The sequence below is a fragment of the Hermetia illucens genome, chromosome 3, assembly GCF_905115235.1.
Source record: "Hermetia illucens chromosome 3, iHerIll2.2.curated.20191125, whole genome shotgun sequence".
Lineage (NCBI taxonomy): Eukaryota > Metazoa > Arthropoda > Insecta > Diptera > Stratiomyidae > Hermetia > Hermetia illucens.
Window position 1 is genome coordinate 176,984,742 of NC_051851.1, and position 25,879 is coordinate 177,010,620.

The window sequence follows — 25,879 nt, forward strand, 5'->3', positions numbered from 1 at the left end:
TATGTTATGCTGGCTCGTTGTGTGTCCATCTTCTTCCTCTCTTATTCAAATAAAATTGTTAGACGATTTCGTTCCTTCGTACCTTGCATCTTCCTAATTAAGCGGTGGATTAGAGTTGGCCGAAATCTATTTTTTTGTGGTTGTATCCATCATGGATGACTTTTCTTTTTGAAACCTTTCTTTGGTAATAGGTATAGACAAAAGTCTGCACCATGGATTTGGTAGGCGGCCACTTTATGCTGATGTGAGTGGTTAGTTTTCCTGCAAATGGTACGTTGTGTACTCGATGGTTTCCTATATGTATCGAATTCGAAACCGTTATTCCTCTTTGTCATTGCTTATATTAGGGTGCTACTTGTTGATTTGATCCAGTATAGTGATCGCCTACCGATCCATGGAAATGTTCCCAGCTTTGCGACGAATCTTGGCCAAAGAAGGCATACGTAGGGAATACCAAACGGCTAGTCAACACTCGGGTCAAGGAACACTTAAAAGAAACTGAGCTAATAAAACGGGGCAGAAAAACACAAAAAGGAAAGTAGAATCTGTTTATTCGGAAATGAATTCTGTCAATGTATAAATATGCCGGGATGCAACACGCAATACCATCTTCTTGATTGGTTTCGGAAAAGAAATAGTCAGCATGCTCCGATAGAGCACACCATTGTGACAGCCCGTCCTTCGTCATGTTAAAAAAAAAATGGTCTAATAATACAGTCACGTGTTGCGGACGCATTGGCTTCTCGATAATTTTGGCTTTGGATAATTTGGCTGGTCTGAACTCCACATGCGGAAATTTTTCTTATTGACGTAGCCACCAAGATGAAAATGGGCCTCAACCGAAAAAATGATTTTTTGGTAGAAATAGGGGTCCTCGGCAGGTCAGTTGTATTGAGCTGTTGCACAAATTGAATTTTGTACGGTGTTAATCCTAGGACTCTATGCAGAGTCGTGAATGGATTTCGTAATTGTTGTGAACGATGTCGAATTGAAGTTCGCCGACTTCTTCGCACAGCAACGGCAGCGATATGTTCCAATGAGCATGCGGGACGAACATCGCGAGGCTCATGTTTTTGTAATATCTGAGGATGTTGTCGAATTATTTAAACAGCACTTTCTATTACAACTGGATACTGCAACTACGATGTGTGTGGGATGCTCTGTCAAGCACTCCCTAGACGCCTCAGTGATGACTCTTTTTAATAGCGAACCCGATGAGAAATCTTCGAGTTAAGAGCTAATTAGACTCTTTCCTACCTAGGAATTATAGCAAATTTGTGGTATCCCTATTCCAGCTAAAAAGTGCTCAATCCATGTGGAACTTGGCCCCGAAATTCTGTGACTTCTCTTCCTTTTGTATTCATTTGAGTTTCGGGAGTTTCATCCGTTGATATTTTGAGATCCTGAATTTTGACTATGAAAAACAACAACTCATCGTGTCAAAAGGCATAAAAAAACTTTGTATTTAATTATATAAGAACATCGTGGGTCCTCAGGTCGGAGTTCAACTTGTCACTAATAACTTTAACTGAATTCTCTTCCAGCATTTGTTAATGAACGGATACGCTATGCTCAACGACCATCGTGACCATTTAAGTATGGCAGCATTGCTAGAGAATAGGATGAATTCACAGCATATGGAGCACACCAATGGTAAGCATAAATTCCATTCAGAGTGGCGACTATTTAACACTTCAGCAACAAAACTAATTCACGCTAGCCCTTTTGCTTCTGACAATGTACTGTTAATTCTCCGCTGATACTTTCAATACTGAAGTGTTAAATACAACGACATTCCTTCCAGAAACATTCAAATTTCCTTCAACTCTATTTCAAAAAAAATGTTTTTATCTCATTTGCGCCATTTATATCATATTCATACGATTCTGTGTTTGGAAGCGTCACCCACTGTTTTGATTTGTATTCGAGTTTTTCAAGATTTTCGGCGTGAGCGGGGATAAATTTTAAAGATTCAAAGTTTGAAATTTCATTAAAATTCCAATGGATTTGAAATAGAGCGTAAAAGAGGCGAATTGTCCACAACAAATTGAGAAATGCTTCATCTAACTCAGCTGCTAAGTGCACTGAGACCTTTGGGTCATTCAATTTCGATTCTCCCAATTAAAATTTAATGATTCGCAGAAGATTTACTCCCAATTTCTTCTGCTCTTGAAATTGAATTATGTGCAGATTTCAGAAATTCTGTTTTATAATTATTTGATTAATTTTTCTCATACATTTTCATATATTTTTCTTTTTTCTTCACGATCGAAAAAAAAAATCAATCAAAAATACTATCAACAACTTTTTAGGCCTTATCGGACAACAATTACAAAAACAGAGAATATTTAATAAATTCGATCAAATTGGGTCGCATAATAGTAGCAATATGCTAATGAATCCGAATAATAATCCACAACAACAACAGAATCGTATTCACAATCAATATCCGCAAAATGCACCTGTCGATGATGATTTAGGTACATATTTATTATTATATTCGTTATATTAGTATTTTATATTTTTCTGGTTTTCTTTTATGATTTTCTTGCGCTGGTGAGATGTAATCATGTGTTCATGAGTGATTAGTGTTAATGAAAAAGATGCGAGAAAGTAGAATGATATTCAGGCGCTCGCTTGTCTGTAGATGCATTGGGATCATTCGGATATTAGTTTATGTTAAGCAATATTTATGGACTCCTCGAACCCTGTAGGAAATTACCAAATGATTACCGACTATCTACAGATAAGCATGTGACTGACTTTTAAGCCTTCCTTTCTTTTTGGTGCGTGGACTTTTTGATGTTTTTCTAAACTATCTAAATGTAGACTTTTATGTAATAATTAGACTCATCTGAATTCGGGCAAAAGCTTTTCAAACTCAACTGTTTTCCAATTGACGGTGTTGTTATTGTGTAGATTTCGAGAACAGTTAATTTTCTGTTTTGCATTTGCGCCATAACGAATTTAACAAAAACAAAAAAACAATCTCATTTGAATCCTCCCATCCCATGTTTTTTAAAGGTTTCGATCCATTCTTCGAGACACAAAAAGCATTGGCCGAAATAATGGAAAACGAACAATCGCAAAATAATCACAATAAGCATCTTTTAGAGAGCTGTCAACGAACTCGTATGCCACCACCAGGTTTTAATCATATGAATGCCTTCGGTTTCGGTGTGCCACGACCACAAGGCAGCAAAATTTTACCGTTCATGAATAATGCGCAACAACAGATGCCGCAACAAAATAATTGGCCACATCATATGGGAAGTTTTCCACAATCACAGCCGCCACAACAGCAACAGCAACAAGGCAATGAACAACAGATGCATATGGGGCAGCCAAATCAAAATCATAACAAAGCAGGTTTGTATTAAATTTTGTGGTTGACGAATGTGATTTAGAAAGGTTAAGTTAATAATTTTCCTTTGTTTTTGTATACAGGATATGGCAACATGTCTGATTGGACAGCTATGGATCCAGCTATTTTGTCATTCCGTCAATTTCCATCGTACCCGTCTCATCAGCAACACGATATGTTCATGCATTTGAATCCACAATCGGGGCAAGGTGAGTTTTATTATGATTTTGACAAAATTTGGGAAGGTGCGTAGTGTAAAAGCGACCGTGAAATTTCAAAAAGAGCTGCATCCAGTAAAAGTCTATGCCGTGATGTAGACGGAAACAAGGTTATTGTGGTCTCATCAGAACTCGAAACTCCTTGCTTTCGAATGTTGTTAACCCCGCTGCGCCACATCACTCCGCTCCCAGATGAAACCTAGGGGTTTCAGCGACTGAACTCGGAACTGCGTTCCCCATCATATGGCGGAGCGAACGCGATGCTGATTTGGGGATAAGGAGACAACCTGCTCTCCCCGCTCGAGAACACGGTACGGGCCTTCGTATGGAGGCTGCAGCAGCGGACGTGTGTGCACGTGTCCAGCTCCTTGGGCACGCAGGCAGATGCGGACGGGTGTCGTGTGGGAAGTGTGGCTTTAATGCGGCGAATCTGTGAGACTCGATCTCTTCTCGAAGACCGGATCACTTGGGAGCCTTGGGTTCTCCCCCGTATACCAGCTTCGCGGGGCTGACAGCAAATTCCTCTCGGCGGGTTGTTCGTAGGCCGAGTAGGACGAGAGGCAAGACCTGAGTCCAGGACGGATCATCGCGAGCCATAATGGCGGCTTTCAGCGTCCAGTGCCAACGCTCTAGCATCCCATTGGATTGCGGGTGGTAAGCCGTAATTCACTGGCGTTTGAATCCCAGGAATTTGCCTAACTCCGAGAAAAGGGTGGACTCAAATTGCATTCCCTGGTCAGTGATGACCACTGCAGGGACGCCAAAGCGAGGGATCCACTCTCGACAGAGAACTTCGGCACAAGATTGCGCCGTAATGTCCTTCAGAAATAAAATAAATTTCGAATGTTGTTAACCCCGCTGTGCCACAATAGTATGAAGGTAAACTAGTTGTGTTAGGGGACGTCGCTATTGACGTTGAATCTGCATTGAATGGGGGCAACTACTCCATATTAGTCCAGTTGGTATTGAAATGCCACCAAATGCTGCTTAAACTATATCGACTAAACGAAACGTTCTTGATGTGAGGCTGCAATGTGTCTCAACTGGAAAAATCTCTACCAGAAAGTGGGTAAATATATACCCGCAAGTCTTGCATTGGGCGATTTCGGACTCTTAAGCCGAATTGAGGACTTTCTTGACGTAGGATAATGATAACCTCGAAATAAAACATCAATGGTGCATCAAATCAATGTTGATCCGTTTTCCTCTTGCTCTTTGGTTTGGGACTTTGTAATGAATGCATTTGAATGGCTATCACGAGGAGAGAGTTCTAAAGAATAGAGAAAGTGGCGAAAGTGGACCATGCAAATGCCACATGTCCATGCCATAACCATAGTGGCCTTGCACGTCAACAAGATGAGGAATGAAAGGTGTTTGGGGGGTAGATCAGTTCCTCCGACCGCACAGTAGCCAGGCTTCCCGGGGCGGCTAGCCCGCCCACAAAGTTCATTGCCAGCGGAACGGTCAGTGCGTAGTAAGTAAAGGAGGAAATAGGCATTTTTGTGAGACCTGGAGTAGTTTTACGAGGGCGCTCAGAAAATTGTGGATGAATTGTGGAGCACTCGCCATGAGAAGTGCAGTTTACAGAAATGTTGTGATTAGAATCATTGCCAACAACAGGCCATTCTTCGGATGACTTTGCTCGTGTCATCTACATCACACATCTTCGTTGGAATTTCTCGATGTCGGTTGGAGGAGTTAGTTTCTGGAGCTAACCTCTCTTTACCAGAAGGGTACGAAGTGAAAGCCGTGGTGAAAGCGATCCACCTACGGAGCAACTGGAAAGTACGGCGAACTAGGATAGCAGTGGTCATACTTTTTGGAGGAATGGCCTCGTTTCTACTACGGATTTGGTGCAGGTAACAATCTCAAAATCCAAAGTGCACGCAACGCTCTTCCGAGAAACTTGAATATGTCCGCCAAAGAACGGGAATAAAATCGACACTTTCTTTCCTGAGGCAGTTATAAGTAAAACAGCGGAAATAACACGCGGCAAGAGAATGCATTTTCAGATTAACAGAAGTGATGTAGCACAAACCGATGGGCAATATCTTTCGCTTACGTCAACACTGGCGACGGATAATGCGCAACCTTTGTCTCCAGTACTTGACTGTGCATAGTCAGGGCTACCCAAGAATTCATTAAGGGCAATGTCAATGAATTAGTTTGCCTATAAGTCTTCCAGAACTCGCCTCTCGTCCACCAACGCCCGAAATGCTTCCCTCGCGGCCCGGGCGCCGGAACTTTGGGGTGGTTCCAGTGTTTAGAACTACCAGTCCTGTTCTCGCCGCTATTTCCAGAATTCGTTTCCCTCTGGAGTCTGTGTGAGGCATGCTCCATTCAAGCGCCCTAAAATTGAAGTCACCTCCGACCAGGATCCGCCCATCCCCCAAAGCATCAAGCCTCCGTCGAAAGACCGGCATCGTCTCATGCAGCGTAAAATAGACACTAAAAAATGTTATCCCTAAATACCAAATCCAGACAAAGCCGTCCCCTCGGCTTTGGGAACCCTAAAGAGGGTGCCGTCCCGAGCCCAAATGGCAGCGGTACCTGCTATGTTAGGGTGTCATGAAACTGGGTCCTTGTTTTGGTACTGATCCCTGATGAGTACTAAATCAGCTTTGGTCTCCGCAGCGAACTCGTGAGGTGTCGCACTCCGGTGCATATTGATTTGTAGGATATGAATCATGTTGACCGGGTCCTAGCTCTTTCCAATTCTCCTCTGAAAACTGGACACCGCCCCGAACCCGCAGTTTGCGCAACGTTCTCATTAGTCGCGCCACGGTCCCTGCATAAAACGCAGCTTTCCTTTTCATTGCAGGTGTTCGTTTTATGGCCTGCCTGACCGCATTTACCACATGTTGCTTTTCTGTCAGGTCCCCGACAGGTTGCAGATGTGTGCCCATAATCCAAACATCTGTAACATTTCATTGGGGCGGCCCGGATTCGTAACTCACTCACTACCAAACCAATTCTTATTTTTCCGCTGCTTAGAAGCTTCCTCGCGTATTGCTCGGCAACTTCCACCAGAGCGAGTTTTTGGCTTCGGGAGTTCGCAGATGTGATATCAATTCGTGCATTGGTTATCTCCGGGTATTCGCGTTTGATGGCTGCTTCTACCTCGTTTTTTTTGTGAACCAGTCAAGGTCTCGGATTTCCAGAAAACGCGTGGGTTCCAGGCTGGAAACCAAAGCTTTTTCTCCCAGAAGCCCCTTGACTGCTTCACGGAACATAATTTTATTTATTGCCTTCGGACCTAGTTCGACTAGGACTCCAGCACCCTTCGTTTTACGAATGGAAGACATTTCTGCTCTGTTATCTTCGGGTTTAATCTTGTAACGGATTTCATTGGGAACTTCCGCAAAAGTCTTGCCTTCCGTCGTCTTCATAAGCAGAGCTGGCGGTCTAGTCCTCCTTCGGCTCACCACCTTTTCTTTTGGTGCTCCGTCCTTCGTGTCCGCCTTAATTTTAGGCAGAGGTTTTTCTGATGGCGCGATATGTTGTTGTCTCTTGTTCCGCTTCGCCTTCTTCTTTTGAGCCGTTCTCATAATATTGTTCAAAGTTTTGAGGTCAACTCTCTCATAGGCCTTGCTGATGTCCAACTATTTTCCCTTGATTTTTAGTGATGGATACTTGAAGCAGAAACTCATTTATGCACGATGTGGTTGATCTACCTTTTCTGTAGACAGAGGAATGTTCCGAGAGAGTACCCTTCCTTCCTCCTTCTTGACAATATGGAAGAAAACTTCACTGAATGTCAATTTTGCTTCTACAGTAGTAGATGCGTTATTATGTTAAATGAGTTGAAGGCAGTGCTGGTTATGCTTTTCAGTTTCTTATTACATTTTTCCTCATTTGTTATCTTATTTTTTTCTTCCCTTCGCATTTGTTCACTTATTATTTTTTTTTATTAAATATTTACAGGTTTCGGACACCATGGACAACAAATGCAAAATAACATGATGAATCAACAACAGCAACAGCAGCAGCAGCAGCAACAACAACAGAATTCAGCACCACAGGTAAATGGGAGTGTTCAGGGGATGCTAGAATATTTGAAAACTCGTCATTTTGTGTAGTGCTGTTAGTTTCCTCTAATCCAATTGATGGAAATTACGAGTACAGTGATTGGTGTTCACTTCCCACTCAGTGTTATTATTTTAATCGTCTCAATGATTCTAAACAATCACAATGAGGCGCTATATTAGGATTTCTTTTTGCACAATAGCAGCACACACGCTTTGCTTTCGAATAGTGGAATTCCCGGGAAAATAATAAGCTTATTCAAATGAAATCTCGCAAAAGATTTAAACTGTAGTAAATCAGCTCCCGGGCCGTCCTCTGGATGGAAAATATCACAAATTATTAAAGTTATTAGGAAAGTTACGTAGAAGCCCAGCTTAAGGCCATTCGCTAAAATTTTTAATTGAATAATGTGGAGGGAAAATTAGCTGGTTTTACTGGGGCTCGAAGCTAAAAAGCTACGATAAATGCTTCGGAAATTATTCGTATGATTCGCAAAAGTATGATTCTACGAGTGGGTATACAATCGCGGCCAATGAAATGTGGACAATTTGAAAAAGTTAAATTACATCGTTTTATGATCGAAATTTAAGCCACATTTAAGAAGCAAGGCAAAAATCGGAAACGCGAATTATTGCGCTTAAAATTTTTTACCTGGAAGTTTCCAGACTATCATCATTAAGTCTGCTGGCCACAGTATCGTGGAGGTAGCTCAAGGCATGCTGTGTTCCGTGTTTAGCACAGAAACCGAACTGATGGTCTGGAATAATGCTATTGAGATTGCAGTGTTGGACTAGTTTGCTCTCTCAAAAAGTTTCCCTAAGTTAGATAGAAGTGAAACGGGTCTGAAGTTACCTGGTTCGCAGAAGGAACCTCTTTTCCGAGTGGCTATAATTTTGGCTATTTTCCAGGTGGATGTGAAGTAGCCATTATTAATGCAGTTATTGGAAACCGCAAGTAGGAACATAATGAAGACTACCGGAAGGTTTTTTAAGATGAAATTCGTAATTCCGTCTAGGCCTGCTGACTTTTTACCGTTAAGATTATGGGTAATAACTGTGAGTTGTGATAGACTCGGAAATTGCTCGAATCAGTAGGTTTACTGGAAGGGTTCTGGGCAGAAAAAGATGTGATTCTGTAGCAGTTCCTGGAAGTGAATTCTCTGACTGTTGAATCAACAGTTTCAGTGAGAGCCGTTCTGTTGCTAGGAGGTGTTGTGTTGAACTGCCGCTCAAAGAATTCCGCAAGTGTTTTTGCTTTCTCAGCATCACTGCAGGACTTGTACTTTGTTCTGCGTTAGAACGAAGTTGCGGGTTTTGTATTTCCCCGTTAACCTTTTGATATTTTGGAACATATCAGCGCCAGGCTTAATGTCTGCAAGTTTGCGGGTCAATTCCTTGCTATGGAAAGTCGCCACCATACCACGGATTAGCGTACTGAGATAGTTAATCCGGGAGGTTAATGCTTTATATTCCGCATTGATTTTATTCCCGTGTTCGTGAAATTTCTGCTTGAGATTTCGCCTCCAAATCTGCCTAACTTTGAAGTGAAGCATTATCTTATGTGGAAGAGAATTGAACTAAAATTCATCGTCTTTTGTCAGCTTAGTGTTCCTTAAAGCAGTGTCAGTAGCGTCAGTCGCCAAGTAAATAGCCTTGCCGATTTCTTTGTCCGACAGATTGCGATTATTTGTGAGCTTTTTCAAGTTGAATTTTGGTGCTAACTCAGCCCTGAATTTATCCCAGTCAGTGTGGGCGAAAGACCTAATTGTGGTCATGACTGTCTTTTTCAGAGAAGAAGGTGAGAACGGTTTAAGATTGACCGCGAAATGGTCGGACATGCCTGGTAAGGTATCACATGATATTACCTGAAACCTTTGTTTCATTTCCATAGACAGAAAGAAGTAGTTTATTATAGATTGACTACTGGGCTTTAATGGAAAATTCGGTAAGACCCATTTGAGCAGGATTTTCCCATTACAGTTAATGGCCGTGTCGCCCCAGTGAGTGTGGCTAGAGTTGAAGTCGCCTCCAAAGACAAGGATTTCAATTGGAGATCGCTCAAGACTTTTAAGTCATGGCCCAGCTCCTCATTTTTAGATTGGCACCTAATATAAACGGAGACTATGAGAATCCGTTTACTATCAGCCGTTTTAATGAAAGTCGCCGCAGTGGTACAAGTTAGCAGGTTGTCTATGGCGACTTCCTCGAATTCATAAACTTTTTTGAGTAATAGGACGGCGTCGGTGTTTGTTGTCGTCACGGATGGTATTATATCCGATGAAATTAACGTTATGCCTGCTTTTGAAATGAATCTCCGAAACGCAATAAATGTCTGCTTTCAGAGAGTCGATCAATACCTGGGCAGTGCCACGTTGGGCGTAAGATTCGCCTGGTTTGGCCAAACTTTGCGACAGTTGTACTACTGCCTGTTTGGTTTGCTGTGCCTCTTTAGTTTTACGGGCTTTGGCAGCCTCTTTCCGGGTCAGTATATCTTTGGTTGCCGAGCAGCCGCGGTAGCTGGCGGGATGTCCGACTTTGCCGCAGTTGCGGCAATGCGGCACCTCCGTTGTGGGACGTGGGCAGTCACCACGTGGGTGTTTTCTTCGTGCACTTAACACACCGATGTGCCCAAAATTTTGACAGTTGAAATATTGTGTCTGTTCTAACGGCCGGTAACCTTCTGGTGCAGTATGTACTTCACCTTGAAGGCATTGTTGAGCTCTTGAGAGTGCTCGAAGGTCACTATAAAAAGTCCCGATTGAGACTTAATTGGTAGAGTAGGATTCTCTTTATGGGTAGCTTTATCCTGTTTGCTCAGGAAGTTGGCCACTGATCGAATTTTTAGTTCTGAATGCTCTGCTTTGAGCTCCGCAAGGATTTCGGCAGCATCGGTTTCCCGATTTAGTTCTCGATTAATGAGGGACTGCATCCTCAGTGATTGGGGGGTACTTGTTGTGGCGCTGAAGCCTTGCTATTTGATAAGAATGAAGATTTTGCCGTGATACCCAATGGATTCGGCGAAAATGGGGGTCTTATCCGCCTTCGTATTCTTTGGCGTTGTTTTTATCCCTTTTGTCTTAAGGGACCTTAGTAATAGAGGGACGTTAAGTGAATATCCGGTAATTACTGGTATCTTAGGTTTCTTGGGTTTTCTCAGCGGAGGTTGGGGTAATATTGGCCTAGAGAGTGCTTCCAGTAATCTTAACACTTTTTGCACTAACCGTAGTTTTTCTGGATTTTTGCGTCGTGACAAAGTTGGAACTGGTTCTCTGAAATTGCGGCTCCGATGTTGCTGGTTTCTATTAATACGACTTCGGCAAAAGTAGATGTACATCCCATGATGTCGTCCACTTCAATAGGTTGTCCGGTTTGCTGTTGCAGGTGTTCCTTTTCTAGTCGTTTTAACCTTTCCGGGAACCCTGTCGACTGAACCAAAACCAAGTGGCCGAGGAGAACCTCCATGGTGGTAGCATCGGGAGACGCTGTATTCACTTTGGCTTGCTGGCCTTGATGCAGTAGGCGAATGCTCCAAAAGCCTAATCAGGGCGATCAGACCCGAGTCTGCACGGGGACTCATCTGAAGTGGCAATTTGGTCACCTGGGCCCTGGTGAGGACCAGGGGTATACTGGTACCATGGGAACCGGGATAGCCCCTGGACTCATACTTCGGGAGAATTCCTGTTGTATGTGAGTTTGCGGTTGACCCCCTAGTGGGAGCTTCATGGGGGTTGTGGTTATGCTCAAGCGAGAAGAGACCTTCGGGCCTCGGCGTGGTGTTGCGTTTCAACACGGGTGCCGTACTCCTTAGTTCGGTAGAGATTTAGATAGGTCTTGCAACCATCAGTATGAATGCTAAGCCATGCACTTGGTATGGACTGGTACCGTTGTTGCTTGTCACAGCGGGGTTCTGATTGTGGTCACAAAATCAATCCGTGTCTTAAGAAGACAGTGGGATTAAGTACCCACGTAAAACCCTCAAGGACTCACTGCCTTTCCGCCCTGAGCTCTGCCACGGATTTCCGCAATCTCCTCTTTTAACATGCTGATGATTTCGAGCAGGTCTGCTCGAGTCTCGTCTCCGGGGCTCGGGCCCCGGTCTTCGCCCTTCGCCGCAAAATAAAGTATCTGTGTTTCCACAAAACCCTTTCATTAAACTTTTATAACTTGTCCACATTTCATTGGCCGCGACTATATATTTCGCCTTTTTTCCAATAACTTGCTTGAAGCAAAAAAAGTGGTTGCATGCTGAGTGGCAACAAGTGCGTTAAAAGGGAATCTGCTGCTATGTTTGTGTAAAATTTCAATGAAGAGCTTTGATTGACAACCTGGTGCTGCTATGGCCACGGAAAATTCCAATGAAGGAAAACGAAATTCGCTGGTATTCTGTGTCAGGGAACATCACACATTTTCATGTAGCAACATCTCTCTTTTGGAGGACGTTCCTTGACACCCAAACGGGCTCTCGAATCTGGCAGTTAACGCAATACATTTCCTGAACAGCAATGCCTTCCTCGAAATTCACTAGTCTTAATTTTTTTTCTATTATATTCACATTACATCCATTGATATCATTCTTTTTGTTTTTGTTTTAGGTGAACTATTCCCACTCAAATTGGTTCAATAATTCAAACGAACAGAGCATGTTCATGAATAGTTTAGGGAATGGATACACAAGTAATTACGAAAAATTCTCATTGCCGCCTGGTATTCATATCAATAACATGAACAATTGCATTTCAGGAAATAAACAGCAAAAAACTGAATGTATTAATTGATTATCATTGATTGAAATTCATTGATTTTTAATTGGAATGAATAACGTAGAGAAGAGAGAAAGATCTCGGTTTTTTGGTCTGATATGTGTTGCTCTCGATTGTTCACAGTTATTATTACTGTCATATTATTGAATTCTGATATACTTATATTATTATGATATTTTTATTAATTTTTTTTCTCTTCCTAATTTTCTTTTTCTCTCGCTGTGAGCTTGTATACAAAAAAGCAATCAATTATTTGCCCGTGATTAGTTTTTCTTACGTCTTGTATGTTGAAATCTCACACAAATTGTGTTATTGGTACGATGAGTACGTTTAGAATGAACGAAAAAAGAAAATTATGTTGCAATAAAGCGAGACGATCACATTATAGTTTGCTTTGTTTAAATTTTCAACCAGAAAATCAAATTCATATCCCGGCAGCTATGATTTTATTTGCGGCTCATCAGATCAGATCGGATTTTCACTTTTCCAACACAAACATATTTTTAATCGTAACGTTATCATTCGTCGCTTTCAATCTAGAGTCATTAAAATTTTTCAATGTTATCTGAAATGCACACAAAAATCATGTAAAATTCACTTAGAGGAAATTGTCAGTCAATGTAAAAAGAGCAAAAAATACGCCGCTCCACAGCGAACTCCCTAAAACACACCCACACACTAGAAGAGAAGCGGAATTCTCAGTATTTCTCCTTCTACCAAAACACTATTATCAAATTATCTAAAAGGAAATAATCCCCATATATTGAATGTATTTGCTGCAAACGGTAAAATTTATATCACCACTAAAAGATGCGCGCTCGCTTCATAGAATTTATGTAAAGAGGAACAACCAAGTTGCGACTAAACATAATTTACATTTGAACATGGTTACGAAGGAAATCGATAAAAATTAAATGAAACTACTAAAAACGAAAACATGCTGAAGGAAATCAATTGTATGAAACATACTTACAACAACACTAGATCTTATATGCTATTAAAAATTGAGAAATTTCAAAAGAAACAAAAACAATTAATGAAATCATGAATGAACTGGGAAGAAAGGTATCTGCTGTTTATATATAAATATTTTGAACATCTTCCTGTGTATCTGCTACGCGATGATATAATGCAAACAAAAAAAAAAGAAGAAAAAAAACAAATGATAAAACTATTAGTAAATATAATTATTGTATTTCTGAAAAAAATATTGAAAAAACGAAAAAATAAGCAAAATAAATCAATTATTTTAATGAATTGCAAAGATTTCGATGTTTCACTGTTTACTGTTAAGTTGAAAGGGGCTGGTTGCGTTTCCGGAGCTGGTGAAGGTAAGTATGGCATTCGTGAAATGGAATTTTTGCCCGTCTTTTGTGCCCATTGACGCAAGACGGTAGATTGCTATAAGATCGCTATGGATCACTGATCCTAGTAAGGAACAGGAAGACATGAAGAAAAAAGCAATTGGCGCGGGAAGGTCCTGAATACATAGAATCATTATCATCAACGGCACAACAGCCGGTATCCGGTCTAGGCCTGCCTTAATAACGAACTGCAGACATCCCGGTTTTGCGCCGAGGTCGACCAATTCGATATCCCTCAAAGCTGTCTGGCGTCTTGACCTACGCCATCGTTTCATCTTAGGCAGGGTCTGTCTCGTCTTCTTTTTCTACCATATATATTGGCCTTATAGACTTTCCGGGCGGGATCATCCTCATCCATTATTAACACATTGAGCCGGATTTTATCCACAACCGGATGGTCATGGTATCGCTCATAGATTTCGTCATTATGTAGGCTACGGAATTGTCCATTGGGGTACACAGTATACACAATATATATGGGGTTATACACAGTATATACGGCGGACATTCCAAGAAAATTCAACCGCTTCATAGGGATCCCCTTACTTGCAGACGACGCATGCATCTTTCACACTTCGCAACAGGCACGCTTCATCACAGACAATCTCCAGAAGGCGACCAACACAACGTTGGAATATTTCAAGAAGTGGAAGATCAAAATCAACCCGGAGAAGACTCAGGCAATTTTCATCACAAGAAAAAGAAAGCAGAAACCGGGAAACATCAAAATCGACAATCAGCCCATCGAATGGAAAAGAACAGCGAAATACCTATACGGGAGCAGTGTCTTTTACCAAACATGTAAGACGTAAAAAACAATTGCAAATATGTCAGAACATAGCTGTAAGAAAAATCTTTAATGTCCTGCATTACATAAGAAATATAGAACAATGTCCACAGAGAAAAGGGGAGCAAAGGTGTCGAACACCAGCTCCAGATATATCACAGTTCCAAGAAGTTCTGTCAGTCGATGCGTATAGTGAGAAATATGAGGCCGCCGAGACTGGTAATACTGCGCACGGAGAGAACTTAATCATACCCCCATCCTTTAGTCTTTCAGGTTCCGAACGCGTGAACGACAACACGATGGAGTTCGGTAACTACGAAAAAAGAATTAAGATTATTGCGTTACACCAATGTAGGAATACGCCGAAAAAGATTCATAGTTTGCTAAAAAAAACTGTCGGTGAACGAACGATTCGTTTTTAGAACATTAGTTCGATACCGCGAAATAGCTGATGTGGTTGACAGACCGCGGGAGGGGCGCCTGCGCTCTCTACGTCGCCCGAATGTCGTGCATGCAGTGCGTGAGCGTGTTCGTCGCAATCCTCTCCGCAACAGAAACGAACGTCGACGGAAATGGGCGTTTCAAATCGAAGTATGAGTCGTATTTTCTCGAGAAGATCTCGGCCTCGGTGTGTACTGGCGGTTCGTTAGCCATATGTTAACGCCAAAACTGAAGAAAATACGGCGAAGTCGGTGTGCTGCTCTTCTGCAACGATTTCCCGGTAAAAAATATCTCAAAAATTCTATTTTCTGATGAAAAATTTTTACCATCGAGGAAAAATTCAACCGACAAAATGATCGAGTATAAGCTCAGAATTGTTATGAAACCAAAGAAAATGCTCCGCGAATTCAACGTCGTCACCATCGGACTTCTGTCATGGTATGGTGGGGCGTCTCATGTCACGGAGTAACTGATATTCATTTCTGCGAGCCCGGCGTCAAAACCAATGCGAGCGTGTACGAAAAGATGTTAGAGGATGTAGTCGAGCTATTGAGTGAGTCTCTATTCGCTGGAAAGCCGTGGTGCATGCAGGTCGGTCCCCGCGCAGAAAGCCAAGATAATTCAGCAGTGGTTAGCGGCGCATGTTCCTGACTTCATATGAATGGGCCTCAGGCAGCCCATATTTGAATCCTCTGGAGTACAGCCTTTGGGTTAAGTTAGAGGGGATTGCCTGCATTCGAACTTCACCGATTTTAAAAGCCAGCATCATGTGTGCAACTCGAGAAATGGCGCTTCGTACCGTGTGTGAACCGATCGAAGCATTGCCTCACAGACTTCGGGCCTGTATTGCTGCTAGCGGCGGCCATTTTATTTTTTTTTTCGTTTGAAAGCTCTATGTTTCCTTTTTCTAATGGTGTACTTTTCGATTGATTTGGTTTATTACTTCGGAAAAATAAAGATTTGTTTGACTGACAGAACTTATGGCTATACTGTTAAATCGATGCAACCTCTTTAGATACAACGAATGCAGGTTTCAGTCTCTCCGTTGAGATGTTGATGTATTTTCCATTGATTTCCACTTGAAACAGGATCGGGGACAATTGCCTGACGACACGGTGCGGTCCTGTGTATGGTTGGACCAGCGACTTTTGAACAGCGTCCGCGCGAACAAAAACATGCGAGCAAGCTACCAGGCTTTTATGCGCGAACGGTGTCTTCTTGGCGTGGGGGTTGATTGGTAGTGGGTGAATGTCTCGCATATGTTCTTGTAACTTGTGTATTAATTCCTGAGCGTCAAAGGATAGGTTGTTGTCGTCAAAGAATTCTCCAGGCAGTCTTAGTGTTGTTCCATAAAGAGGTTCTGCGCAGCTCCCTCCAATACTGGGTTTAAAAATGGTTCGCAACCCTAATAAAACGGTGGGCAAGAAGAGTTGAAGAGCGTAGACTCGAATTTCCTGCCTTGATCTGATGTCACGATCTCTGAAACTCCATATCGCGCTATCTAATTTGTGTAGAAGGCGTTTGCCACAATCTCAGCTGTTTGATCGGGTATCGGAATGGCTTCCGGGCAACGAGAGTCTGTCGATCATTATAAGGTAATAGAAATGGCCTTGAGACGGTGGAAGAGGTGCTAAGATGTCGATGTGGGCCTGTGAAAATCTTTGATTTGTGTTAACCAACGGCTGAATTGTGTTCGCTGGCATGTTATACAATTCTTCGACCCTAAAGTTACGTCTTTGCGCATGAAGGAAGGGTTCCGCGTGCTTCCGCATGTGAAGTATCATGATACAAATCACGAACCTTTCTGCGGGGTGATGCCGGGACGAACGGCCTGTTGATTACAAGCGACGTGTCGCAAATTATATGTCGGGTTTTAAAACTAGCGACGTCGTCAATTGTCGTAATTTCGGGTCCATGGCCTGTTTCTCTGCAAATTCCCTTATATCGAAGGTGGGTGGCATTTTCGCTTCCATCGATGTGGATAATGCTGGTATTGAACTGCGATTCGTAACTGAGCTGTTGTTATCCTGTAAATATTTTTATTTTTTCCCGCATACGATCGTTTCGGAGACCACGTGCCTCCTTCTTCAATGCTAGTACCTAATTAGCCAATGCCGTGCCTTGTTTCGACGGGGGTAGGATTGATAGGGCTATGTTGCCTAGCCGTCATTGCTGAAGCACACGTGCTTGCATAGGCACTAGGATGCGTCGATGGTCTCACGCGACTCGTTGACGTAGATCGTTCCAAGGTAGAGTAAGGTGGACACTCGAGGACTGCTTGGAAAACATTCTCCGATGACAGTTGCAGATGGGCTTTCGCTTCTGCGAATGTTGGCTTGAGTCTCTTGATAGACACGTTAACTCGACGTGCGTTCACGTCGACTTCGAAAAGGATGTCCGACAGACGCTGAATAATTTTATGTAATCTAGAGTAGGGCGGCAACAGAGGCTTCCGCGCGGTATCCACGCACAGAAAGACGTACGTCGGTACTGGACGGACTTCACGGATAACGTTGCGCATATTAGTAATGAATTCGTAGAGGCCTGTTGATTCATTGGGAACGAGAAATTCTCCTGGGAGAATGCTACGGGCTTATGGTCTGTTAAGACAAAGAGCTCGGAACCCTCTAGTTAGTCACGGAAGTGGCGGACACTGTTCTAAATTTGCAACAGCTCGCTGTATTTCGCTTCCGGGCGGTTGTTGCTCTAGGACTGCGCCGACTGCGGCATCGGAGTCGTCTGTAGTAAGCCTCAAGGGGCCTCAAGTCGGGTAGGCTATTTCTGCATCCTTCGAAGGCATCCTCGGCTTCTGGCGTCCACATAATGACTGTCTTGTCTACCTTCTTGGTCCTTCCGCAGTATTTGTTGAGGGAGCTTGCAGCGTAGGGACGTTGCGGACGAAACGTGGCTAAAAATTATTGGTCCCGAGGAATCGGAGGTCCCTAACGGTGGCCGGTTTCTTGAATTTGCGGATTACCCGAGACTTAGGTAACGAGGAATCTCTTTTGCTAATAATATGCTCGAGATACTCCAGTTCGTTCACATCGAAAACGCATTTGGAAACGTTGATGACGATGCCAAACTCCATGAGACGTTCGAAAATCGTCGATCCTGGTGTAACCAGTATGTCGATCCTGATGTAACCAGTATGTCGTCCTTGTAAGACTTCGTTCATAAAACATTGAAAGGTTTGTGCGCCGTTAACGCGCAGGGTTCGTAAGCCCTGGGGAATTCTTCAATAACCCCGAGTATGAGTTCCTGGTGGCAGTTGATACAGTTTGTTGCACATATTGACTGACCTTACCTGGACGCTTGCTGTAATGGGCCGCACGTGCTACAATTTGATGAGTTGTCCGGGCGAGATCGCGCGCTAATGCGGCTCAGTTCCAACAGCAGCTCTTTAACCGGGCACAGGTCGTCCAGCTTCAGATCGAAAAGGAGTTGTTGCGTCCTCTCGTCTTTGATGACGACAAACATGGCGAGAAGCCTTTGCTTAAGCGCCTGTTAATCAGTGTCGGGCGGCGTCTCTTAAATGTCCGTCACGTGGGTCAGAATGGACATATTTAACTCGGCTACAACTCTGCCGTATCGCGCTGCGTCGTTTGTAATACGGTTGTTTTGGAATTGCCCCTCCACGCGTACGAACCACAGATCTGGCTTGCTTTACCAAAAGGGGGGTAGCTTGAGCGTAATTGCATTTACCTCAGTAAGAGCGGCTATGACGTTTGGGGCAGCGGAACCCAGGCGTTCGTTGGCATCGCATTCCTAAATGCAAATCGTTACCTTAGCAGGGTCACCAATGTGCTGCAGTTTCCTTGGGTACGGCATACGTTAATCATGAAAAACTCACCCTATAGAATTTGAATGGAAGTTGTAGGTAGGCTACAAATTAAGAAAGGGAATGCAATCAACTATCCTACCCTGGGCCTGGATTTTCTCTCTGCGGCCCTGTTCGTAACATAAAAATATTTAAACCAAAATACAAAATTTATCTCATTTGTTATTCACTGTTGAACTATTTATGATTTGCGTTCCAATATCTAGTTAGGTTCCCCTAATATCCTTCAGGTGACACCGCTAATGACTCTTCTACTATGGCAATGAGAGCTAATAGATAAAAGTGACCTAAATTTCGAAACATCCATTTCACTAATATCATGAAAAGCCAATTTGCAGACAAAATTCGCGCCTTATTCAATCTTTCCTGCTTGGATTAATCCATCTGATACCCGAACTCGGTTTCCATTGAAACATTCCCCGACTCCCAAAGATTCCAAACCGTGACTTCTCGCCGAAAGCTTTCAAATCATAAATTCATGACGACGATTTATATTAATTGCACTCCGGTACCGCATCGACTTAGCGGAGTAAGCAAACGATGCAGGTTTCCGTTTAAAACCTTTCTGGCTGTGCTTAATATTTTACATTTATTCCATCTATAGATACTCGTCTGCTACCGAAAAGGTAACTATTCCGCTTAAGTACGCCACAGCACCTCATCGTCGGTTAGTCCTTTACTTTGAAATGCTCTTAATGTACGCCAGTGCCTACACTAATTATCATAATGCACACGTACTTCTTAACCACGTTGGATGCACTCTGGAGCAAGTCTATAAGTGCAGTTACTTGGATCCTGGAAAGAGTGCACCAGCTAAATTGCAATTGCAATTAGTCTGCTCGTATTTGAGCTTTTACGACCCCGTGAATCCCTCCCCATTTAATATCGTATGATGCGATGTAGTTGGTTAGGTTATGGTTAAGGGAGTTTTTGAGGGAGCGTTCCACTCGGATTCGCAACTTTTATCTTAGCAGAGGTTTTGGATTATCCGTTTTAGATGCGCTATTAAAAGATAGATAATGTTACGCAATGTTTCTTTGAAATTTTCGACTTGATCTCTTCATGCGTAATTGGATAGTTCACAGCGCATCCTGTTACCCTCAAACTTATAACTTTGAGTTTACCGGAGGGTACTCATTCAGAGTGCATCCTTAATATCAACGTTGCGAAGTATGAAGCCAATCGTTGTTGCTCACCGCAGCTACTATGGCTGCGAAAAATTCGTTGAAATTATCTGAACCTTAGATAGGCTTCGGTGAAAGGCAGCCAGCCAGACTGCGGTTCTCATGTGGTTCCAGTTGCGATCATTATTTTATGGTTTTGTTTCCTACGCAACTCCCCAATTTTCTCTCGAAAATATCTCGGTGGGTTCATGTAAACGAAACCGGAACGCTTGATATAACTTTCTCATTTCCAACGAGTAAAACTTATTCAATGCAATTACCATAGAAGCCAAGTGCTGGTCTGCACTGCTCTACATGGATCCTGGTGGTGTTTTCTTGCCACTCAACCACCACTTTCCCTTATTCATGTAGCCCGTCAATAGCTGGTTATTCGGCGGTATGTTCGAGGAATTGAGAAGATTGAATCCAGGGTGAGTGCACCAATGGCAGCAGCTGGAAGCTAGCAGGACTTTTTATGGTGAAGTGAAGGATTTAGAAGGTCTCGGACTTGGTCTGTACTGCAAGTGGGTCTTTGACGGGGTCATGTTATTTATACACTAAATTTGGAAGGGGAGAGTTTATATGAGATCCAGTTATATGTGCTTTTATGGGGTATACAAATATTTTGCTTTTGTGTGGATCAGGTCGGATAGTAATTGGTTAAATTGTTTTTCGCATGAAGGGTAAGGACTCGGCAATGATTATTATTCTGGGTAATGTTTTGATGAAACTGGTTAATTGGATGGAAATTTTAATTGCACAATTTGATCTTTGTAGAAATTTTAGTTTGAATTTGTTTATTTTCATAGTAACTTTGGTCAAATACTTTATACGTTGCTCGTTCAGGAGAGCCTGCAGGTCGGGATTAGAGATAGAAATGAAAAGTGAAAGGTGAGACTGGAATTAGAGTAATTCTTAGTGTAGGATTATATCATGTTGCGGTCCTTCAGAGGTGATATAGGCTTTGTTCAAAATGTATTTTTGGTTTTTATACTACGTCGTTCAAGGGACGCTTTTTTGGTTTTGTGAAAAGAGCTAGGCGAGGTATTTTTACATGAGAGGAATGAGTGATTTGGCCAAATAGTGCCTTTCATTGCCTCGCTTGCTTCAGCTTTAGACTGCAGTGGCCCCTCTGTTGACATGAAAAACAAACTTCTGACCAAGGAAATTATCGTTCGTCTCCAGACACATTGCTTGAAATTGTATGGTGGAAAAAAATCATTGCGCATGTTCCATCTTCTTCGATACGTGCGCGAGGAAAATTCTGCGTATTAGCTTTGGTATTAGTGCCGTGTATATGTGGTGTGTGTTCGGATAGCTGAGTGGTTAGAGCGCAAGGCTGTCGTACGGAAGTTTACGGTTCAAATCTCACTTTTGACAGTGGAATTTGTATCGTGATTTGACGTCGGATACCAGTCGACTCAGCTGTGTACCTGAGTCAAATCACGGTAATAATCTCGGGCGAGCGCAATGCTGACCACATTGCCTCTTATTCGGGACGGTAATCCTATAGTGTACCGTAACGGTCTTGAATGAAGTGCTCTAACACACTTCAAGGCCCTCATCCAATATGGATTGTTGCGCCAACGATTATTATTATTATATGTGGGGTGGTGATTTGGTGTGTAGCCACGTGGTTACGAGCAAATGTATGCGAGCATGTAACATTGTAAAGCTTTTTATGGTTTGTCACATGGGATGGAGAAACCTACCCAAGCTAACTATCTAGACGTCGCCGACACGCCAATGCATGAACAACATGGGCTACGGGCTAGTTACCTACCTCGTCCCTACCCCACGAATACTCAATGATATTCTGCGCCCCCTGGATGTTTGATTTGCTCCTCCTGTGATCAGTCTTCTCGCTGCCGACTGAAGGCCATGTAAGAGGATCACTGTGAGATTCCAGTTGATTTGCTGTTTTGGCGTGTCTTTAAAAGGAACTGTCAACGCAGGATCTTCTTTCAGGTTTTTTGAAAATTAGCTTGAAATTTGTCCGATGCTGTTCCTAGGATTATTCAAAAAATTGTAAGACATGTTTCAGAACGAATATCAGGATCCCCCCATCCCAATCCCAGCAAATTGACGTTCCCTGTTCACTGGCATCCTCGACTTGGATTGGCACTGGACTAGCATCCGTCATATTGAATTTTCAGAGGGTATCATCGACATGTTTCTACATATTATTGTAAGTCTTGTCATTTTTGAGTAGTTTACTTAGAAAATCGTCGTTCGTTATCTATATAAGTACAAGATTGTTATCAGGTTTTCCCGTTTCCGTTACTTGAAAAAACAAACAAGGATCCGTTAGATTTTCCTGCAGTTTGCTCCTAGTTCTGAGATTTTTATTTTAGGATTTTCGTGCGGGGCCGCTGGAAACCGATGTTGGACGGGCGAAGAGTGTGTAGATCTTGACGGGGGTAGGTTTATCTAGTTGACGAGGATCTGTTGGCTTGCAAGCCAGCGGATCTGGCAGGGGGTTGAACTGAAGCAACAACCCGTGAATTATCCTCCCTGCATTAGAATGCGCAGGGCAAATGGGGAGCTTGGTCTTTAGTATTCGGACTCTGCATATTTTGCGTGGTTTCAATTTCAAGTAAGTCCCTTACCCTGGTGGCTAGGGTGGAAAATTTTCCCGGATTATTTGTGAGACTAAAACATGGACTCAAAAAAAAAACAAAAATATGAAACAGATGGTAGATGCAGAAGAGGTGCTGATGACAGGTGAATCAAGTCGAGGGTAACCACAAAAGTAAGTGGTGACAAGAATTTTAGCTAACAGAAACCAGCAAAGAAGCGAATGTCATCTTCCGGAGAGACCAGCAGCGGAAGTTCACTAGAATCCTGCTTAAGAGTCAGTACCAGGGGGCCATACATATTCTGAGCGAGATTTCACAGAATTAGGAGGCCGGTACTGTCGACGAGCGCAAAGAGGAAGAACTCGCTAAATACCAGGCGATTGTTGAAGAATACAACAACAATAGCCTTGGAAATCCCCAGAAGGGGAAGTCAATGAAAAGCAACTTAAGTCTAGAGAATGTGCAAGGAGTCGGACTTTGGACGATTGCTTATCAACCTCTACAAAGAAGTAAATAGCAACAGTCGCTGACTGCGAAACCTTTCAGCGATCTGGCCAGGAGTCACTTACGTGTGGTGCTAGCGGATGGTAACTCCATTCCTGGACCTGGATCCAGTCTACGCAACACTCAAAGTGCGCCATAGCTAATCTGCTGGTCTGGAAGACATTAACGTCGCATTGGAAGAGATATTGGGAGAAGTGAATCCAGTTTTCAGCACGCTTTCTCATTCCTGGATCCCTATACATCTGTTTGGTAGAAGATACGAAGTTATCTCGAAACAAAGAGAAAACTGGGGCGAACCAGATGAAAGATGGCTCAAAAACAGAATAGGGTTCTGGAAGAGGAGTCTATCTCCCGAAAAAAAAAAACGAGAAATGAGCGTTTCCTTTGGGATAATATAGAACGGTCTTTCAGGCTGAAGTGTATGCGATCATAAGGGCGGCAAACTGGATGGTTGTGTAGAGGGAAATGAAATCTCGGATGCTTCAGCAGAAGAGGGTTCAATTCTTCCCATTCCCGGATCGGAACCAGCAATTGTGGTGTCAGTAGCATTAGCTAATGCTGCTGTTAAAAACTGGGAACGAGCTTTCGATAGTGACAGGTGGCTAAGCCTTAATTCTGCTAAATACATAGAACTTTTCCTGTCGGAACCAAACAAATATGTGGATTTGTGGATGGAGATTTTTATAAATATTTTGAGCATTCTGACTAGCCATGTTCGGAACAGGAATTCTCTAAGATGATACGTGTCTATCCAGTAATGAGGAAGCGGGATCCAAGGGACATCAGATATAAATTTTTTGATGCTGATGTGCTCCAACTGCAGGGACTAGCGATACATAAAGGAATCCGGGATATTTCGTTAGACAGGGGAATCGAATACAATGGACACCTAGGGTTTGAGTGTTCAGAGGCTTTGCCTCTCCTCCACCTTAAACACACATGCACAATACAGGCGTCCTGGGTCAAAGAAGACCGAACTTTCAAAGGGATCCAAAGTAAATAGTACAATTTATTCCGGAGTACAAGGGACAGCGATCGGGACAGTCCTATAGCATATATTTTTATGGTGGAGAACTGGAGAGTGTCTGACTATAGATCCTTCTCAGGTCAGAGTTGGACACTTTTCAGTCTAGATCTCGCTGCAGACGTCTCTAATTGTTTTAGAAACACCAGGAGGATCAACTGAAAGAAGTTATCAAGAACAGACTCTCCGGTGCGTAAATTGGTAAGATCGGCACGACAGATGAAGTAGAGTGAAAGTTCGGGGCTCTGGAAGAGGCTTTCGAAATCGCTTTTAAAGTCTCATGCTCTACTAAAATTAGCAAGAAAACATCGTCAAGAACTATTGTGACAAGAGAGGTCTTAGATATTTATCACGTTTGCCTGGAAAGGTACAAGTCGGCCATCAAGAAACGATCCTGGTTGAGCTATTGTCAGAATATTGAAAGCACCAGCAAATATACGAGATTCAGTAAGATTTTGTCTGGTAAAACTCAGGAGCTGCGAGTTCAGATCCATTTCTCCGCCAGCGAGGAGGATTGTGAGTTAGAATCTTGCATCTTTTTGGGATACGTACACTCTTGGAGATGTGCACGCATGGTTTTTATACCAATCAATCTCATACCTTTCGTATTAAAGATCTTAGAGCGCGTCCTGGATACTGGCACTGACGGTTTTGAAAAGAACGCTCTTCTCCAAATTTCAGCACGCCTACCACAACAGACTTTATGAGGCAATTATTACGGCTAAGCGATCGTTACACTACATGCAGTATCCCTAGCTAATTTCTTTGATAGAGAAAGAGCATTCAACAATTCATTCAACATTATTATCGAAACTGTCAAGGAGGCTCTAAACAAAAGAGAACTGCAGGGGTGCCTTATGTAAAGAACTAGGATAATCTAATCTGATCTGGGAGTTAGCCACCTGGCTACAGGTGTGAGTGCATGGACTCTCCAGGGTGGTGCCATCTTGTCGGCACTCTGGTTAATGGTGATGGAGGTTGCATTGGGAAAGGTGTGCCTGTGGGCTGCAATGTACGAACTCAGGAAATATCCATTGAAAATGAAGCTGGAGCGGAGGAAACTCATCAGTTCGGTCACGCTGCTCCCAGGGCAGAAGTGAGGCGTCCTTTGAGTTGCCCTGTCATGGACGAAATTGCAGGGTTGGGAGAGTTGCCTGTTAGGGGATATATTATGAAGACCATCATTTAGAGTTCAATGATACCATGTGGAGCACGAATACCTAGAGTTGCAAAGATCATAGAAGTCCCATTTAACCATAATCAGTGAATCCCTCTACCACAAGCCTAAATTCAACTTCGAGTACATTTAACTGTGCCCAGCATCCTCACCAGAACATGACATTCCCAACATTTCACTAATCCTTTCTCATTGCGTCCGGTCTATTTGTGGGATTGCAGTGAGGCGTACATGAACAATGTGGTAGCTGGGTATTATCTAACTGTGATTGCAAGCACAATTCTGCTCACCACCAAAACTATTGATCCTCTTTATCCTGATTTCGGACAGAAAATGCCAACCAAATGAATAAATTGCACTCCTTGCAAAGGTCCCGGATGGAAAAAAGAATCCAAAGGATGTGCACAAGGTCATTGAAATCATTCCAAGCGAATAGCTTGAGCTTCATCTGAAAATGCTGGCTTGAAATGGCATCTCTTACATGGTGGCCAGACAGCATAGGAAGATAGTGAAATCTAGAGAGAACGACGTCTATGCGGGAGGACGATAGTTAGAAAATGAACGGAATTGAAGAATTCTTGGTGTGGTGGGAGGAAAAAATCCAGAGAAAATGTCAAATTTTCCATTGATTCATT

At 42.8% G+C, this 25,879-nt stretch overlaps 1 protein-coding gene across 10 annotated transcripts in view; it reads left to right on the forward strand.

Annotated features, from left to right (window-relative positions):
* LOC119653236 (putative mediator of RNA polymerase II transcription subunit 26) overlaps window positions 1–12,754 on the forward strand; it is a 56,456-nt gene extending 43,702 nt beyond the window's left edge. For 6 of the 10 annotated variants that reach the window (XM_038057831.1, XM_038057825.1, XM_038057830.1 and 3 more), the window contains exons 12-17: window positions 1,545–1,653; window positions 2,313–2,480; window positions 3,025–3,369; window positions 3,448–3,573; window positions 7,507–7,604; window positions 12,200–12,754. In XM_038057831.1, coding sequence (XP_037913759.1) covers window positions 1,545–1,653; window positions 2,313–2,480; window positions 3,025–3,369; window positions 3,448–3,573; window positions 7,507–7,604; window positions 12,200–12,382 — 1,029 coding nt within the window. In that variant the 3' untranslated portion in view covers window positions 12,383–12,754. The remainder of the gene's footprint in view (window positions 1–1,544; window positions 1,654–2,312; window positions 2,481–3,024; window positions 3,370–3,447; window positions 3,574–7,506; window positions 7,605–12,199) is intronic. The other 4 variants (XM_038057832.1, XM_038057833.1, XM_038057834.1 and 1 more) reach the window with 4 other exon arrangements.
* The last annotated feature ends 13,125 nt before the right edge of the window (window positions 12,755–25,879 follow it).